At 35.3% G+C, this 19,915-nt stretch overlaps 1 protein-coding gene and 1 long non-coding RNA gene across 4 annotated transcripts in view; one reads left to right on the forward strand and one right to left on the reverse strand.

The window, feature by feature from the left end:
* DMD (dystrophin) overlaps window positions 1–19,915 on the reverse strand; it is a 2,259,822-nt gene that overhangs the window by 1,982,734 nt on the left and 257,173 nt on the right. The window contains exon 1 of one of the 3 annotated variants that reach the window (XM_082446320.1): window positions 16,318–17,514. The exons of the other annotated variants lie outside the window; for them this stretch is intronic. Coding sequence (XP_082302446.1) covers window positions 16,318–16,324 — 7 coding nt within the window. The 5' untranslated portion in view covers window positions 16,325–17,514. Of the gene's footprint in view, window positions 1–16,317; window positions 17,515–19,915 lie in introns of those variants that run through there. 3 annotated transcript variants of the gene reach the window in all.
* LOC309652670 overlaps window positions 1–19,915 on the forward strand; it is a 422,767-nt gene that overhangs the window by 297,610 nt on the left and 105,242 nt on the right. The window lies entirely within an intron of this gene.

Here is a 19,915-nt window from a genome sequence, read left to right on the forward strand (position 1 = left end):
AAATATGATGGTTGAATTCCTAAGAAATCTTTCAATGGCAAAATGGGGCTGGGTGGCTAGACTATCATCTCTAAGAAAATTCAGGCTTTAGTAATATCCTATGTAGTTTTTTCCCCCCACAATGGTCTCAGACATCCTATCCTTACCAGCATTATTTTTTTACTACAGCAATACTTACGTGTTTTCCCCCCTTTACCACCAAGTGTTATGCTAAACCAAGCACAAAGCCACTTAGCCAAAACATATGTCTGGCTATGAATTGAGCTTCTCCTTCCCAAAACTAAGGTGCTGTTTACACTTTGATGCTGGCTTCCACCATAGCCCAAGACAACTGGCAGTTAACAGGTTAGCAAATGAAGTTTCCTAATTACATACCTAATTGTGCTACTTTCAACACTGGCTAGGAAAATGTGTGCTACTGAATAAATTTCTATACTCAGCCTTGCTTGGTATACACAAGCATTACAAACTTAAAGTTACCTGTCAGCTATTTCTTGGTAGTGGTTAAGTAGGTAAGGAAGCTCATTTCTAGATTTATGACTTAGAGTTGGAAGTAATCATAGATATTTTCTAATATGATGGCTTTTATTTCAAATTCTAAGGGTACTGATAGTTACGCCTATAGGGATATAAGGTGGAAGGAGAAGTAGTTGAGAGTTGAGTCAATTTCCCCTCTCACTTTTCATTCAGAATGCCTACATTTTCAATTCATTCCTTTTCTGGCGACCTATCACATAAAATCTCTTTCAAAGAAAGTATTGGGTATATTTTTAAAAAACACATAAAATCTGATCTAGTCTATTCTGGAGATGGTAAAAAATATGGCACATTTGTTTCCATCACCATCACATACATGCTGAGTATATATGGCATTAAATAATGGTACCTTTCCCCACTAGGTCTCCACAAACACAGTCTCAAAGTTTGTCATAGTACTCTTGGAAACTACTATTAAGCAACTATACATGGTGTGATGGCATTTTTTTAATCCTTTCCATTAACTCCCAAACCAATGTACCATTCGATAATTGTCCTTATAATTTCCTGAAATACACTTCTTTGATTAAAAAAAGGATGAAAAATTAGAGGCAAAATTACTGATAATAAAATATGCTCTCTTGGGTTGGATTTCTCCAGAAGTAGACTCTGAGAAAAGGATTTGAGTGGAAATAAATTATTTTAGAGATGATTCCAGGAAGCACAGTAAAAGAGTTAGACTGAAAAGAGAATGAAGGCAGTACAATGTGAATTGATAAGCATGTTGTCACTGTGATCGACTGAGGTTTAGTACCACTTGGGACCTCTAGGAGACCGAGCTGTCTCACCTGAGAGATACCTCTGGGACACCTTCAACTGGGCCAAAAGCAAATGGAAATCATGAGGCAAAGAATCAAACCGTAGTAAGTTGTAGGCATATTCAGGAGTGGTGATTTTCCAGAATAGAGGGGAACGCACGAAGACCATCGGTTACAGCGGTGTAGTAATTGTTCATGTGTTCTTACAAGTATGTCACTTTAATTCCTTTCACCTGATTGAAATAAACTTTCAATTCAGTTGAAATGATAGTGTACTTTGAATCAAATTTTTATAGACTTAAATTATTCTTATCATGTTAGCTAATTATTATTATTTAATTACAACATTGTAGTTATATTAGAATGAGCCTTAATGCATACGAACGTTCTCAACCTTCAGTGCAGGTGCCATTTTACAATTGAAATATGTTTCTGATAAAAATGAAATCCTTCTTCAATCAATTTAAATATCAGCAAATCCATCTGCTTGCAAAAGGTTTCTACATGGATTCACTACTGATGTGTCCCATATTGGTTGACATCACATTGGCTGACACAGTGATGGAGGTCATTGGTCTTATGACCAGCAATTTCACTTTTCCCACACACTTTAGGCATTTATTCTCTATCTTTGATACACTAAAGACTGTAAAGATTTTCCCTTGATTCATCTGGGCATAGATGAACATAAAGAAGGCATTATTTTCTCAAAAGGAAACGGAAAACAAGCAATCACCTATAATATGTTCCTTTAATATGCAATTATGGGTTTTGAATGCATTCCCAGTAGAAATTATGGTTATACTGTCCCTTAACTTACCCAACCCACTGTTGTACCCAAGGTCAATATATTTATCTATAAACTATGCAACAAGTATCACCATGATTACAATGTTTTGTAAATGTAGCCACAATATTTGATTTTCTTAAATAAATAATGTAATAAACTGTATCATCTGCTTTGGCTACTATAATGCTACAAATGATTGTTTCATTCCCTAATAAATACTGTAATGTGCACAATTGAATTCTGTCAGCCTCAATGTGATTTTTAAATACAGTGTGCTAAATTCCATGATGTATGAAAAGAAGGACTGTGTATAATATCAATAAAGAACGAGTAGAATCTCTAAGAAAAGCATCAAAATAAATAAATATGCACAGCTCCTGGCATGTGGCTTCCTGTCCAAGAGAATTGTGATTTTAAAGAAAGGATAAATTTTGAAAACAATTTGCTTTACACTTTATGCATCTTTGAGTTTTTCTCTCCACCAAGATGACTTAAGAGTTGATAAAATAACTAAATAGTTCACTTCTTTATTAATTCTCTAGTATCACAAAGCTGTGTATTAGAGCAAGTGGGGTGTAAACATCCAATACCACTGGGTACATCCAATGAATTCTTACTCTCTTTGCAGCTGCAGGGAACCTGTGATATGGCAGACTCTCCATATGTAGACCTGAGGTTTAGGCTGTAAAGCAATCACACCATCTCCTATTGCTGGCATTGCATGTCCCCTACTTTACAACCTCAAATCCTTTAGAATGTAGTTCTCATTTTCTAATGAAAACTCAGTGGGGATTAGTGGGAATTAGATATATACTTTTACTCTCAGGTATGCTAGACAATAACCATGATGCATAGCACAATTGGCTGATAGGTGAAGTTCACTACTTTCTATTAGTGATGGAAGGAGAGAAAAATGAGCACATTTTCAGTGTTTTATTTTACCAATATGCCTGAATTTGTTTACCTCATAAACTTAACTGCCATTTTACTCTTCTATGATTTTACTTGATCATCCATTAAATTTTTATTATTATCTCAGTGGATAATTTGAATGAATTAAGACCTCAGGGGGAGGCAATGTGTAAATCACAAAGGAAATAATGCTTTAAAGTACTGTGTTCTATACATTTCTAACACGTAGGGTAATTACTATACTATCGTAACTAAGTATCCCAACTTCTACCCCTACAAAATACCCCCAAACTGTAACTTGGCTCAGCTTATTGCCATAAACTAAATACACAGGGATCTTGAAAATCTATTATTCATGTACTATGGTTAGTCACATTGGCAGGAGGAAGGATGCAATGCAAATGATGCTACCATAGGGCTCAAAGACCATCTTGCTACCTCCAGCTATGTAACTCATTACAACCTAAAGTAAAATTTAAGTCACTCTTTCCGCTGGCACCATGCAAGGGGTAAAACATGAAAGGAGAAACCACAGTCCTCAGGTACCAACAATCTGTAAGTAAACAAATAACCCAAAAAGATAGCACAGAAAGTTAAGTGTTGACACAGGTATGAGGAGACTGCCACAGGAGTATACACAGGGGCACATGATTTATCCAAAGATGAGGAAGACGCACCACCTACACTATCTTGGAGGATTATAAGAGATGCAAGAAGTAAGTATGTGGGGTTAACATGACCTAGGGCACATGTCAGGGAAGTGTGTTACATTCAGAGAAGTGTTTATATAGCTGGGGTAAGGCATTCCGATGGTGGGTGAAAGAATAGAGCTGAGAACAAGGCATGGAAAATGTTGTAAAGGGTCTTTTCTTCCATACAACTTATTTGAATTATATCCTAAAACAATGGGGAGCCACCTGTAGATTTAAACAGGGGAGTGACATATTAAATTTGGCTTTTGAGGGATATGGGTCTAGCAGCCATGTGAGAGGTAAACTGGAGAGAGGCAAGGCCACAGGTAAGCTGGGAAGCTATCGTGGTATTCAAAGTGAGCTACAGGAATCTGAACTGAGGCAGGGAATGGCAGGTGGTGTGGAAAGCAGATGGCAGAGCTAAAAGAAATTTAAGATACAAATAGGCATGGATCTGAATAAAGAAGAAATAATACTTCTTACCTAGGTTACCTCACATGGTTGTTATATGAATAAAATAAACATGAAAGTGCTCTGTTAATTGTAAAGTTCTCTACCTTTAAGGAATTATTTTTTTACAAAATGCCTATGAATTAGAGGTCTTTGGTTTAAAGCCATTCCCGTATGTTCAGACACAGTGAAACGACTATAAATTTAAACCATATATATATATATATATATATATATATATATATATATATATATATATATATATTGTTTAAAAGTGCTTCTCTCACTCCTTAAGAGAAAAATAACATGCTAGGTAATGCATGTGGATTTAAATTTCTAGATGGAGACACTAGTGTGTATCTGCTTTGCATGAAGCTAGGGAGGTGTGGCAGGGGGAACTCCCTCTGGCCAAGGACGAGAAGCAAGAGAATAGAAGCACATTGATTTTTCAGGTATCTGTGGGAAAGCTCTTTCATGAACAGGAAGGAGAAATATTTGAAACTAAAATCTAGGTGAGAAGTAATCAGATCCTAGAATAAACCGCTAGACGGAATTGAAATCAAAGACTCATAATACATCTGGTCCCTTAATAAAAGAACATTCCACTACAATCTTGTCCCTGGATACAAACTTACCTGTCAGTATGTAGGTTGCACTCTAGTAAAAGCTACACTATCAAGAATGCAGTTTAGTCAATAAAGTAACTACAGTCAACACCAAAAAAAGCACTTCTCTGATTACCACTTTAAAAAAGGACACAAAAATGGAATGATTTAATGAGATTAGAACACAGAAACATCCCCAAGACCTACGGCAGAAGCACTAAAAGCGGGTAGTGACCTAAATCTCTATTGTTAAATCTGTTTTCTTCCAAGCAGGTAGAGTGGGATCATGAAAAAGTGTGATGTTTGAAATCTGATAAATCTGGTTCAATTTCTAGCTGTCTCACAAGTAGCTTAAACTCACTGAGGCTCAGGTTCTAGATCAACGAAATAGAGATAATAAAACATTTGGGGGCTTGTTCAAAATTCTATCTAAAACAATCCATGAAAATTACCTAATACTGCATCTAGAATGTAAAAAAAATTCAGTAAATAGTCGGTATTATTATATTAGCAAGTATGTCCTGTAACCTAAATTTGCTCCTGTTTGATGACAATATTAGAAAATTGACATTCCTACTAATCCGCTATAGAAAAAAAATGGACTTTCTTGAATTTGAACCAAATGTGGACTGAGAAGATAGAAGTAACGGGAATAAATATGAAAAGTTGAATGCAATAATAAAGCTATAGAAGAGGAAAAAAATAAAATCTAATACCCAAAGAAAAATACAAGTTGAAACTTTGCATGGCCATGCTATAAAACAGATGAATAGTTGGGGATATTTTTGTTCAGAGAATCAATGAGATTAATCAAGCATCATTCTGTATTTGCTGTTACAATAACTATGTCATGCATTGCCTTGCTTGGCCTTCCCAGACAGACAAGGAGTTTCAGTCACCATATTAGAAGGGGCTAAGGACTCTCCATTTTTCTTATGTTTGTTCTTTTTTTGTTTTGTAATTTTTATTGGGGTATAGTTGATTTACAATGTTGTGTTAGTTTCAGGTGTACAGCAAAGTGAATCTGTTATACATATATTCACCCTTTTTCAGCTTCTTTTTCCATATAGGCCATTACAGAGTATTGAGTAGAGTTCCCTGTGCTATATGGTAGTTCCTTATTAGTTATCTATTTTATATATAGTAGTGTGTATGTGTCACTCCCAATCTTCCAATTTATCCCCCCATCCCCTGGTAACCATAATTTTATTTTCTACATCTGTAACTCTATTTCTGTTTTGTAGATAAGTTCATTTGTAGTCTTTTTTTAGATTTGATATATAAGCGATATCATATGATATTTGTAAAGAGTCTCCATGTTTTAATAGAGAAAGTCATTACTGTCAGAATTCGGAGACTATTTCCAGTTCTATTTCTGGTCTTTCTACTGACTAGAAGAGGTCTTAAGCAAGTGACTATATCTCTATAGGTCTCAGTTTCTTCATCTGTTAAACTAAGAGACTGGACTATGTATTCTTTAATGGTCTCTGGGCTTCAAATTCTATGCTTATATAGAATATATACCCTTAGGTGTTTGCAATACATATAATGAACATGTAAAATGGTCATTTCCAGAAAAAATAAAGAATCCTACAAATCAATAAAAAACAGATGACATCTCAACGGAAAAATAAGCATGAGGCTAGAACAGGCTCCTTGCTAAAGCTAACATCCACATGACCAACAAATATATAAAAGGGTTCTCCAACTCATTAGTCATTTGAAAAAAATGGAAATAAAAACCACAATAAGACAGTACAGAACAAGAGCCAGATGGTAAAATTAAACACTGATAATACTAAGCACTGGCAACAATATCCAGAACTTTCATATACTGATGGTGGTGCTTAAGTAAGGTTGTTTACCTACCTTAAAAAATAAATTTGGTTTTTCTCAACTAAAGATCGTGCTTGGTTATTCTGTGACCAAGCAATTCCACTTTTTGGTATTCACTTAACAGAGGTGCACGTACGTGTGTAAAATGTACAAGAATGTTCAGAGTAACATTGTTTTTAGAGCCGCCAAACAGAATCAATCCACATGTTCATTAAGAGCAGATGGGGGTAAGTAAGTGAATTGTGGCATATCCATACAATGGCATACTACGCAGCACTGAAAATGATTAAGCCCCAACTGAAAGCAATAAAATTGATGGATTTCATAAAAATAATGTTGAGAAAAAGAAGTCAGACACAAAGGAGTACATACTGTATATTCCCAACTATATAAATTTCAGAAATGGCATCTCCTAATCTATGGTGTGTTAGAGGTCAGTATGGTGTTTATCTTTGAGGAAGTACTGACTCAGAAGGGGTACAATTGGGGTTTCGGGATACTGGTGCTACTCTTTTTCTTCTTTTGAGTAATCACTGGGAGGTACTAACTCTGAAAATTCATTAGGTTGTACACTTACTGATTTGTGCACTTTTAAATATTTTTGCTATATTTTAATAAAGAAGTTTTGCAAACTGAGCCAGACAGAACTGCTTTTATCTACAAAAGAAAATTACTCCAATAATGAATGTGCCTTTACCCTATATAAATTACTTCAGAAAGTCAGAGATAGAGACAGAAATAGATATATATACATGCCTGCATGCAAACATACACATCTATATAGGTATGAAGCTGGGGAGGGGAAACAAGAAAGGGAAGAGGTAAGAGGGGAGAAGGGGGAAGGAAGGAGGGGGAGGAGGAAGGGGGAGGAGGAGAGAGGGACAAAGAGACTTTCTAGACCGTTCAAGTGCTAAAGAAAATATCCTGCTTACCTTTCTTCCAAATTAAAATGTAAACCTATGTCTTCTTAAGTTCCTAGGAGTCAGGGGTGACGCTGAAGACCAATTAATGCTGGATGCTTTTGAAGCTGGATGAAACCTTTGTGATTATCTAACACAATTTCCTCATGCTATGGGTCTATGTAGCAATAGGCCTATCATATATAAAATGTCATCCTTTTAGCCCTCCTGTGTAATCTGAGGTCTAATTCTGTGATTAATTTAAACATAGGTGAAGCGTTTTCAGATAGCTTCTAATTAAAGATAGATACATACTGAGATAAAACAATATGATAATTTCTCTAAAGATAGCATAGGAACGAGTTTTCAGGGATCATGTACATATACTACCAAGAGAGATAATTTTTTTCCCCTAAATCCTCCTGAAACATAGCTTTCATGGTCACACTCATGTAGGATTAAAAATGTTCAATCTCATTGTCTGAAATTGACTACACTCTAAACCTCTTCCTTCTAGGTTTGATTTCAATGAAAATGAGCAATGGCTTGTAGGCAGACTCCTCCTTATTTCAAGTGAAACTTCAAGTAAGTTACTTTCCCCTTTACTTTGAATTACTAACCTTTTTTTCACTGCATCTGCACTCTTTCTCCTCAGCTATCATTTTGCTCTTTCATAGACTTGCCAGTTCTTCCAGATCACTCAAACTAGGAACCCTGGAAGCCTCTAGCTCATTCCCTAGATGGCTTTTCTCTCTGGAGTCACAGCTGCTGCTGTCCTCTGGTACACTGTAGCTATTTTCCTGTCCTCATTCACATAACGCACATTCAGCTCTCAATTCCTCAGGGATCGTATCTGAGTCATCTTGCTCTAGCACAGAGCCTGACAGTTGGGATTTATCAACACATATTTGTTGGATGAATGGAAAACAGCAGAAACAACCTGTCACTTCAGTTGGTGGGCTTTGATCCTGTTCTGGATGACGCAACGGAGAAACGGGCTCTGTCTCTTAGAACCACCAGAGCCCATCTATGAATAGGTCAGCAGCCAAAGGGAGATGAACCTGAGATTCCTACTCACTATATTATTAGCATTTCCATAACAGGCAGGCTTTTACTCAATCTCCTCCTTTTCACACTTGTCACAGAACATAAATAAATCCCACAACTTGCCTAAAACCCATAAAATTTCAGGTTACCATTAGCGTCACTTTCCATAATCCAGTTTATTGTTGCTGTAATGCATAATTCCACTCATAATATGTCAAACGGAGATCTGTGCTAGCAAAACGAGAATATGATGGTCCTCATCAGGTTTTATCCTTGGAGCATTGCAATCAGTTCTAACAATGTTATGACCAGAGCAGATCGATTCTGATAAATATATTTTCCCTACTTCTTAGTTCTTTTTATTCATCTCCGGATTGCCAGGTAATGACAATATTTCTTTGGAAATGGTGATAAGCACCATTTATCCGCAAGTGTATGTGAATACTGATTAGTTTCTGTGCACCACCTAAGCTTCCGGTTCAGCCATCCCCCACTTCCTGTATAAACCTTTGTCCAGAAGCTTATTTCCTGTCTTTACTTCCCACAGTACTTTTGTCTAGACCATCTTCTTACCCATTTGCTTATGCCCTGCAGTGCACTCTGGACTATGTAAGCCCAAAGCCAAAGAAAATAAGAAGTTTTTTGAAGGCCAGTCATGTTAGACACATGCTAGGAATGTCATACTTTTAAAACTGAAGTCAGGTTTCCAAAAGCAGTATATATGTTTAATATTTAAAATAGCCTTGCTTTATTCAGAAACCTCACTTTATATTGCAATTACTGTTTATGGTTCAAAATGGATTCAGTAATAAACAAGGTTTTCTTCCAAAAAAGTTATTTTCCAAAAATACCAAAGAAGGTACTGCAACATTACAGCTAACTCTATTTTTTCATTTAATTTAAAGACAGTGTGAAGACGATGTCTTATCTTTTATTAATATCTACACAGAGTGGATTAAATTTCTGGAAAGTTATATCTGCATAGAGAATCTATAAATTTCTTGAGGTCAGAAAATAAAGCATAAAAAGACTTAAATCCTTTAAAGCTTTAAGCGCTATGACCAGTGAATAATAAACAACAAATAAATATTTAATTTGATCTTATAAATATCATTTGAAATGTATTTATTTTCAACCCCCCAAAATCTTAATTTTCTTTCATCAAGTTACGAGTTTCTGCTCACTTGCCATTATTTTGTTTTTCTTTTGCATTTGACCCCAACATAATAATATATGAAGACATCAGGATAAATGAAAGACCAACACCTGCCTTAATGTTGAAACTACAGGTAAGAGCTTCATGGTAAGACAGCCATCTCTCCCCTCTGAGTCTTACATTTTCCTAAAGGACATACAAATTGCACAGATATTTTATATGCTTTTTGCTATGTGATAACATCTTGAATACATACTTTAAATCAAAGGGAGAGTCACATTTATCTCCTTTTTAAAAAAATTTAAACATGGTGATTTCTTATTTTCTAAACTTAAAGAAAAGGAAAAGTGAAATAGAAAATCAAGTATTTTTAAACATTTGGGGGGTTTTGTTTGATTTTATTATTTTAATAAGAGACACAAAGTAAAACATGTAAAAACACAAAATCTTACCCAACACATTCTAAAAAATGCTTAATTGTCAAAGAAGCAGTATGCCTGTTATACTTATTACTGGCCTCTAATAGAAATAGATTTAAAAAGAATGTCTTGGAAAAACAGTGTACTTTCATCATTTCCTGAGAAGCTCAGTGATTACGAGCAATGCCAAGTAGAGCTCAATATTCTTACCCTTGGAATCAAGAAAAAGAAAGTCCTTTAAAAGATCAAGATCTTTGATAGCAATAACAAAAACTAAATTTGCCAAAGGTAGGGCCCTCCTCTTATCAATTTCAGGCAAGAAGCAATCTTTCTCTGCATAGTGAAAAGTAAGCCACCTAAGGGAAAGATCTGTGTGACTGCAATAGCAAAAAATTGACTGGATGGTTGAAAAATAATACTTTTTAAGAATTTTTTGAAAATTTTACTTACACATTGGTTTTTATTTCATTCTGAGATAGATTAAGAGGAAATGAAATTCTTTTCACACACAAAACACCTCCCTCGTGAAAATTTCTCACAGTTGCCTCTTTTACCTTCCTTCAGCTTTATCCTCTTCCTCAGTGAGTCTCCCTCATTGCTCCATATCCCTAAACCAATAGGAAGAATTTCCTTCAGACCCTTAAGCCTTGTATCTGTTACCATAGAGACAGGCATCATAAGATAGCTGCTCAGTAACATCCTCATGGAAATAAAATAAGAATCCTATGGGTTTTAAAGGAATTTCCAGTGCTACCAACGAACAGCAATGATATCCCTCCCTAGAAAAAAGGCAGGGATTTTAGTTTCACAATCATGGAATTATGGAGATTGCCATTTATGATGGTAAACCAAGAATCTCTTAAATTTATGCTTAGAATCTAATTACAGTTTCTCACATGATTTGAAAAAAAAAAATTCCCTTGTATCCACACGTTCAGGGAAATAGCTCAGAAATATTTCATTGCTAACTTTTAACTCTAGCATGTCTTATCAACCATTTCCTAACAGCCTCACTGTTGTTTTATAGTGCAGTACATCTATTTAAAAAGGTGTGCACCTCCCCAGATCACTGTAATACAGAAGCCGCTTAGAAAGATTATAGACCTACAAAGAGAGAAAAGGTAGCTGCAGGAAGTAATTCCCACTGACTTGACTTGTTTTCCACTGACTTCTGTACTTTCTGTAAGTCTACCAAAATCACAATAATTGAACAGTAACATTAAAAATAACTTAATCTTAGCAAATAGGTAAGTTCAGCAAGATCAATGGGCTTAGGCAAAGCAGATATTATAGAATTCAGAGATCTCAAATTTTCTTACAGACATAATAAACAGACATTTCTCAGCAAGTAAAATCTCTTAACAGATTAACTGCCACAATGGCCCCATCATGAACTCCTAAGCTGTATATCTGGACCACTTCGCAAAGTCTGTAGCGCTTACGTATTATGGGTGATCACAACTTATGTTTATGGTCTTCAGCTGATATTTAATGGTGGCCTCGCTTGTTCTAGACACTTGATTCAATGAGCAAAAAGCAAAGTCCTCTTACAGACTAGAGATAAGGTCAGCAAACTTTTACTACTAGGAAGGGCCAGATAATAAATATGGTCTCTGTCACCACCACTTAACTGCTGTGTTAGCATGAAAACAGCCAGAGACAATCTGTAAACGGATATGCTGCCAATAAAACTTTATTAATATTCACTTAACTCAAAATTTTATATAATTTTTATGTCACAAAATATTATTCATCTTTTTAAAAAACCATTTAGAAATACAGAAACCATTGTTAGCTGGCTAGACAGAAAGGGCCATGGCACATGGGTCATAATTACTGGCATGGAGGGCGCCAACAGAGTACTAGAGACACTCAAAGGAATAGCTGAAAAGGGAAATTTATTTTAAGCCGTGGCTAGACTCAACGATTCTTAAAATTAGAAATTATCTGACATCTTCTTCAAATTCTCTTTAATGCAGGCACTGCACTCCCAGCAATGAACACTTCAGGAACAAGGAGTGCAGTATCTCACAAAGTAGTCAATTCTCTGCTTATACAATTATTGAAATAATATTTTTTTCTTCAGTACCAGAGAGGTAAAAATGAGTCTAACCCCTCTTCTACATTGTAGCTCATCTGATATTTGAAATTGGTCTAATTTTTCTTTATTCTTTTTCCTTCAAGCACTCTTCAAATTTTCCCTTTTCTAGAACCTTCAAGGCCCCTCAACTGTTGTAGTTTCTAGCACACTTCACCAACCATCCAGGCATTTTCTTTTTTCACTGAACACTGTCTGAGGTGTTAAAATTCCTTTTAGACCATGGTATGCCTCTAAAAAACTTCCTTCTCAACTTTGTTCTCTCTTTCTTTTTTTGTTTCCTTCCAGAAAGGATAAATGTCTAATATTACTTTTATTTTGTTTTGATGTCATATGAGACTGTGACTGACACTGAAATATGGCCAACAAAATCATTGTCTTTTTCAATGAATGATTGTTAAGCTTTAACTCTCTCACATACCATACTTGTTGCAATGATTTTTAAACTTTAGTGCAGGATGTTATTCCTCTTAAAATGTTATCTTTCTGGTGTCATCAAATTTTCTAGGTGATCATAATCCTCTGGTACATAATAATTCAATGCATTTCTTCTCTTTCTCAGTTGGACAAGCTATTTTGAGTTTTCTTCTTCTTTTGGATATTAGTATTTCACAGGCCAAAGTGTCAAAGTCAGAATTACAGGTCACACTATGAGAGATTAGTTCCAAGTCAGATAGATCCAGTTGGATAGAATTATATCATAGTCCTGTGAGAGCCCCCCTTCCTGGTTTACAATGATTCATTAATTGATAGACCAATACAGAATAATTTATCAAGGTAATTAATCTACCAGACATATCAAGTAGCAAATATTTCTCCATTTTGACTACATCATAAAAATCTTCAAAAAACTCTATGGTATAATCAAAGTAACTAGCCATATTGCCTACTGTTTCATAGAACCTTGGAGAATTACAGCCTGTATTGCCTTTCCCCTCATTCTAAATCATCCCATCTTCCTTAGGAATTCTAAGTTATTCCCAATGAGGGGAAAATATTGCTTATTTTTTCCAAAAAAAATTTCCAATAGGAACAGTTGTTTACTCTCCCCACTCTTCTCCTTTTCCATTTTAGTTTGTTAACTCCAGCACCAATTTAAAATACTGTCATGGTTCTCTCTTTTTAAACAGTTTGATTTTTTTTTTCAGAAGTATGCACACACTTATGTGGTTTCTTTGTGTTTGCTTTTTCGTTCTTAAAATCTAGACAGCATGAGAATTGGAGAATAAAAGGAAGGAGCAAGCTTCTCAGGAAAAACACTTCAAAGCACATTTCTTAACTGATAGTATCTCACCCTGCTCATCTTTCTAGACGAAGAGCAGTACATCTGAAGGCGGGCCAATCCAACACAAGTGGGAATTTTCATTAGACAATATTATCATTAAAGGAGAACTAAGGCACATTCTTGATTTAAAAAAATAATGTCGCTCAATAAGATTTTTACCTAAAAGAAGCAAATAGTTGCTATCTTTGCTTTTGTAGTATAAATGTCTTAGGAAAAACAATCTGGGTTTGTAGAGAATTGGGAAAAACAAAGATTTATACATAAATTTCGTATTTTAAAAATAGTTAAACATTTATATTTCATTTGTCCCACCTCTCTTTCACATACTATTTCTATTTTTATGCATTTCTTTTTCTTTTTTCTTTTTTTCCCTGAATCTCTTCAGAAAACACAGAATTAAGCACCTGAGGATTTGGCAACTTCACATGTTCTCATCACTGTGCACGCCAATCTTGTTCCACAGCCAGAAAGGTCAGCAATAATTTCCAGCTCTCACAAATGCATTTCTAAATAAAGGGACGCCTGCTCTTCAGGTGTGCGGCCCAAAGCCTCTAAGAGTTCATTAATAATCAACAGCTGGTGCCACCTAGTGTCTGTCCTCTTCATTCATCAGTGGAGTCAAATACAAAGCACTTCTTAATCACAAACGAGGCAGCCTGAACGACAAACAAAAAAACATGGTCTGGGGGAGTCCAGGGGCTGATTTAAATTACACTATCTTCATTGAAAGGAAAACCTTCCTTTTAAAGTAACTATGGTAACAGGAGTGTAAGGTTAGCAGGAAGCTCACGTTTTTCTCACAGGAGACAATTCACAAAAGGAGAGTCCTACTAAAGATGTAATGTAAAAGAGTTTTTCCAGACTTGAACTGTCACTTACAATGGTTATAAAAAGTTGAGAAATAAAACTGACAGAAAAGAGCTGTGTTTTAAACAAGAGTTTAGATACAGCCGATTTTTGTCAACCAACCAAGAAATAACCTTCTATCATTTGGATGCAAAATTCTGTTAGTCTCTGAGTTCTCAAAGATTAAAGAAGTCCTTAACAGACTGTACCAAATACATACAGCACTCCAAAGCATTAACAGGAAATAATGAGGTTGCCTGAATCACATTATTTTTAAAAATGTTTCCAGCTAAAACTATACATCTAGGAAACTATTTTCTTTCCTGCTGTATGTATGAATTATGAATTACATATTCAACCACAGTCATGTACGCATCAAGGTTAAAAAGTACTCATTTAAATCTCTATTTTTCAAAACAGAAGTTATGAACCCAAGTAGTATAATTAGCGTATCAGTTTCTAATTATTCACTGATATTTAAATACATGTTGTTTTAAGTCACTCTTTCTAAGAGGAACACGTAATTGAAAAACATGGACTAACATTCAGGGAAAAAAGTTACATAACAGCCAGTAGTGTTTCTTGACCAGACTGACTATTACTATTACTGACTATTACTACAGAAAAGGTACAGCACATATGAGCAATACTGTGTACACTGAAAGGTCATATTAGATGTTCATACATGATAGCCCATTAACTTGGATCATTTAGCTACTCAGGTTACTGGGGAAACTGGGCATAGAGCTGAAAGATTCTCTATCATACAGACAGTTAACAATCATTCTTTTCATACTTAGGAAAATCTATTTCTGTATTATTGGACATCTGTTTGAAGCAATTACTTGTTAAAACAGCTTTGAATGTTTTATTTTCTTGTTACCCTAGTGGTGATAAAAATTATTTCAATATGTTTGGTCCAATATATACTCACTGACAGATCCCTATGACAGCGTATGAAGATAGAATATGGAAACGATGGATAGTTTCTACAAAAAGCTTAAATTGTTCCCCTTTTCCCCAAAACTTTATTTTTAGAGGCTAATTCAGCCCAGGCTCATGCTCCATTTGTTTAAAAGTACTTATAAGTATAACCCACTGACTGTATGGGAAAGAAATATTGCAAAACAGCAAAAGGGTTCTAAAAATTGTACGCAGTCAAGAAAGAATGCAAGACAAAACTCAATAAGGTTCCAAACTAATTAAATAAATAAATGCTCCAATTTTCAATAATTTATCATTTTCTGTCATTTTTCATTAACAGCTTTCAAAGCCCTATCCGAAACAAGCTGATACAGAGAAATTAAGAACAGTAATCAAGCGAGAAATGATAGACCAGCTGGGTCGACATCAACTTGGCAAAACGTGAATACAGTTCAATAGCTGAAACAGATGCTAGAGTTGTTGAAAAACCCTGCAGGAGATATTGATGTATTTTCTTCATATAATGCAGAATGACTGAATAAATGTCAAAATCTAGAAATGAATGAGGAGAAAAGACTGACAGCCAAACTCCTTATAAAATAGAAACCAAGTGTAACAGTTTTCAACCTATCCAAACATTCTATACATTCTCATTTTTCTCAATGTCTGAATATGCCAATAAATCAATCAGTCCTTGTAACTAAATAGCATGTAACTGACCTGGGGTAGATTTCCCCATAGATCCTCCCCCCCGGCCCCGTCATCATCTACCTGGAGAAACCTAGACTCTTGAAAAATACTTTATTCTAAAATCTTCCAACACTGATTTCTATCCCAGAAGGGTTTCCCTGAGGTTGGAGTCAAGCACACCCACCCCCCCCGCAAAATCTAACGCAGCACAAGGAAATTTTAAAAACCATTCTGTAAAAGCAACACTGTTTGCAGAGTTTGGAGAGCTCGGCAATAAACCCCAGCTACCAACAGCTGCTTGTTCAAACATATGCTTTGTCATGGTCAGCTTCTAATTGTATTCATAATGATGTAATAGCTTTAATAATCCTACCTTCCATGCCAGCTGTTTTTCCTGTCACTCCATCATGCCAATAAGTTGGCTGCTGTAACAAATCAAGATAGTGCAAAACAGCATCTTTCTCCTGATTCTGTCATCTTCCTGAAAGCATTCTATTACTGCCGACTGCTGGGAACCAGAAAGTCTATTTGAATTCCAACAGCTCCCCTTTCGCATGATTCAAGTTAGGTTAGGTGGGCATGCCTAACATGATTCTCTCAGTCATTTATTATGCAGCTGCTACAACGTCGGTGTGGTAACCACTCTGACTATCTGATACGTCAGTCGAACAAAACCTACACCTCAGAGCAAACACATGAGCCAGAGCAGCGTTCTGCATTTAACGAGCATTCTTCCTGCCTAAAAAGCAGTGGATCTGCAAATCTCTTTCAGTATCTATTCGTTCCTCTGTATGGCAAAGCCTCTGGATTAAATTATTTTCCTAACTATACCAAGAGTAGAGTTCCTTTGCCACACATCATATTATTCACACGGAAATTCTGGCTAATTTTCACTTCTCTTCACAGCCTTTAAAGGGTAAAAACTCTCTTCTGGTTGTACTTTTTTTTTTTTTTTTCTGGTTGTACTTTTGAAATAAGGAAGCTGTGTGCTCAGTTCCACATCTCTGCTTTAGTATAAAACATAGCATGCACTCTCTCAAATGGAATTTGTCTCTTGCGATTCTATGGAAATTCTTCTAAGAAGAGAAAGTTTTTCAAGAAAAGATTTATTTTGCACATTGGAGACATTTAAAGTCTGGTACTCTGTGTATTTCTCCTAAGAGTTGACTTTATACTTGATATTTTGACTTAAGAGGAGTGCTTTCTTTACAAGTGAGAAATGAGATTAGCTGACTCTCTCACACAACTTGTTTACCAAGTGAAAAAGTGTCATTTTAGGAAAACGTATTTTGTATTTTCAAAATACCATTTATGAATCAATAGCTTTAAAAAATTACCACTGCTATCATCTCTACAGTATTAATTTCATCTAAAATTTCTAAGTACGCCTCTCTCGGAGGGTTAACGTTTATAGTTTGAAATGATGAAAGAGGAAAACTGAACTATTTTCATAAGAAAAATACTTTTTCAAAAGGAAGAAGTGATAAAATCTTATGTTTCCTTTCAACCATCTACCCAATATTCAGTTTAGCAAAAAGTAAACAGCTTGTCGGGTCGCTACATTATGTGAGATGTGCCAATGTCACTGCTCTGAAATACTGTCTCCCTAAGGGTGTGTGTGTGTGTGTGTGTGTGTGTATACATTTTAGCCATACTACCTCCATTTCAATTTAATGTAACAAACACAAATAATCCCTATATATTAAGACATATATACTGATGAGTAACTTAGAGTTTATTATGTTTAATTTATAAATGCCAGGAAAAAAAAAACTCAGAAAGACAAACTGAGGCCATTTGAATCCAACAAAGTTCCTCTAATATATATACAGTCCAACATAACAATTCTGAAAATAGTGGTTTATCAATTACTGTTAATTTACAAAGAAATGACTTTTGTGCTGAGCATATCTAGCTTAGGTGTTGTGAACAGCATAAATAAATGCCATATGGTTTTATTTCTACTCTTAGCCTCTGTGTATCTCTCCAGCTTCAACTCTTGCCTCTCCTTCTTCCCTTCACACTCTGTTCCAGCCACAATGAACTTCTTTCTGTCCCTTTATAGCACTGTGCCCCTTACTGTCTCAGAGATATTGCATGTTCTGCTTCATCTTTCCATAAGCCACTTCTCACTTTTGATTGCCTACCTTCCATCCAATATTCAGGTATCAGCTTGAAACATAATTTGCTGTCAGCATCTTTCTTCCCCTAGATAAAATTATATTCCCCTGCTATGCAATTTCATAGCATCTTGCACTTCCTTTGTCTTCATCATAATAATGGCAGATACTTATATAGCAGAAGGTGGCAGGCACTGTTCTCACATATACCACATATATATCTATGTATATCTATCTATCACTACCATATTGATACTCATTCAATCATCATATGGAACCTATGAGGGTGACTATTATTATATGAATTTTATATATGAGGAAACTAAGGCTCTGAAAAGTTAAATAACTCAGCCAAGGTCACATAACTTTATTTAACTGTTTGTATTTCCTGGTATACTATTAGTTCTTGAGACTGGAGATCATGCTTGTTTTGTCCATTGCTAAATCCTAATGCCAGCGCAGTATCTGGAAAATATTATTCCATTCTTCACTCATCCAGTAGAACCTGCTTTGCACAATGCACTGTAGTAAGCGCTGGTCATGGTCAAAACGGATATGAATCTTATTTTCATGGAGTTTATGGACGAGGGCAAGAGGTCCAAGGATCCACAGATAAAATTCAGACATCTATTAACTTGGATGAGAGACATACTACATCCATATTTTCATTAGCCTCTAGCATTATTTTCATTTGTGTTTGCATGCTATAAACCACAGTAGTATAAGCAGTACCTGTGCTTTTTTCTTGAATAAAAATCACAAATTTTTCACATGTTATAGATGCTGCATGTATCTCACAGTATTCTTTTACAGTCATCATTACTTTGACATTATGGTTATTATTAATTCCACCGCTATATTGTGTTACTTAATGTGTTAATAAGGAAATTAAACTTTTACAAATTTAAAAATATTTAGAAAACTTTATCTCAATACAACTGGTTTATGTTATAGTCCTAAATATTTTGTGTATTTAAATATAATTTAGATAAGCTTAACCAACTGTCAAAGGCCTTAAGATGTTACAGCTTTAATATGTTCCAGCAATCCCACTCCTGGGCATATATCTGGACAAAACTATAATTCAAAAAGATACATGCACCCCTATGTTCATAGCAGCATTATTCACAATAGGCAAGACACAGAAACAACCTAATTGTCCACGACAGATGAATGGATAAAGAAGATGTGATGTATATATATAAAATGGAATATTACTGAGCCATAAAAAAGAATGAAATAATGCCATTTGCAGCAACATGGATGGACCTAGAGATTATCATACTAAGTGAAGTAAGTCAGAAAGAGAAAGACAAATACCATATGATATCACTTATATGTGTAATCTAAAATATGACACAAATGAACCTATCTACAAAACAGAAACAGACTCACAGACATAGAGAGCAGACTTGTGGTTGCCAAGGTGTGGGGGAGGGATGGATTGGGAGTTTGGGGTTAGCAGATGCAAACTATTAAATATAGGATGGATAAACAACAAGGTCCTACTGTATAGCACGGGGAACTACACTCAATATCCTAAAACAAACCATAATGGAAAAGAATATATATATACACATAATATGTATAACTGAATCACTTTGCTGTACAGCAGAAATTAATACTCCATTGTAAATAAGCTATTATTCAAAATAAATTTAAAAATAAAATAAAATCTTAAATTTATATGTAAAAAACAATGTTAGGGCTTTAAGCTTCACCAGGTGTCAATGCTAGAACCCCTGGCCTAGAGGATGGGAGAATATAGCGTACTGGTTAATATCATTATCTCCAATATCTGACAACCTGGGTTCAAATCACATATCCATGGTTTAGTGTCGATGTGCTGTA

This window comes from Balaenoptera physalus (genome assembly GCF_965194825.1).
Source record: "Balaenoptera physalus genome assembly, chromosome: X".
Taxonomy (NCBI): Eukaryota; Metazoa; Chordata; class Mammalia; order Artiodactyla; family Balaenopteridae; genus Balaenoptera; species Balaenoptera physalus.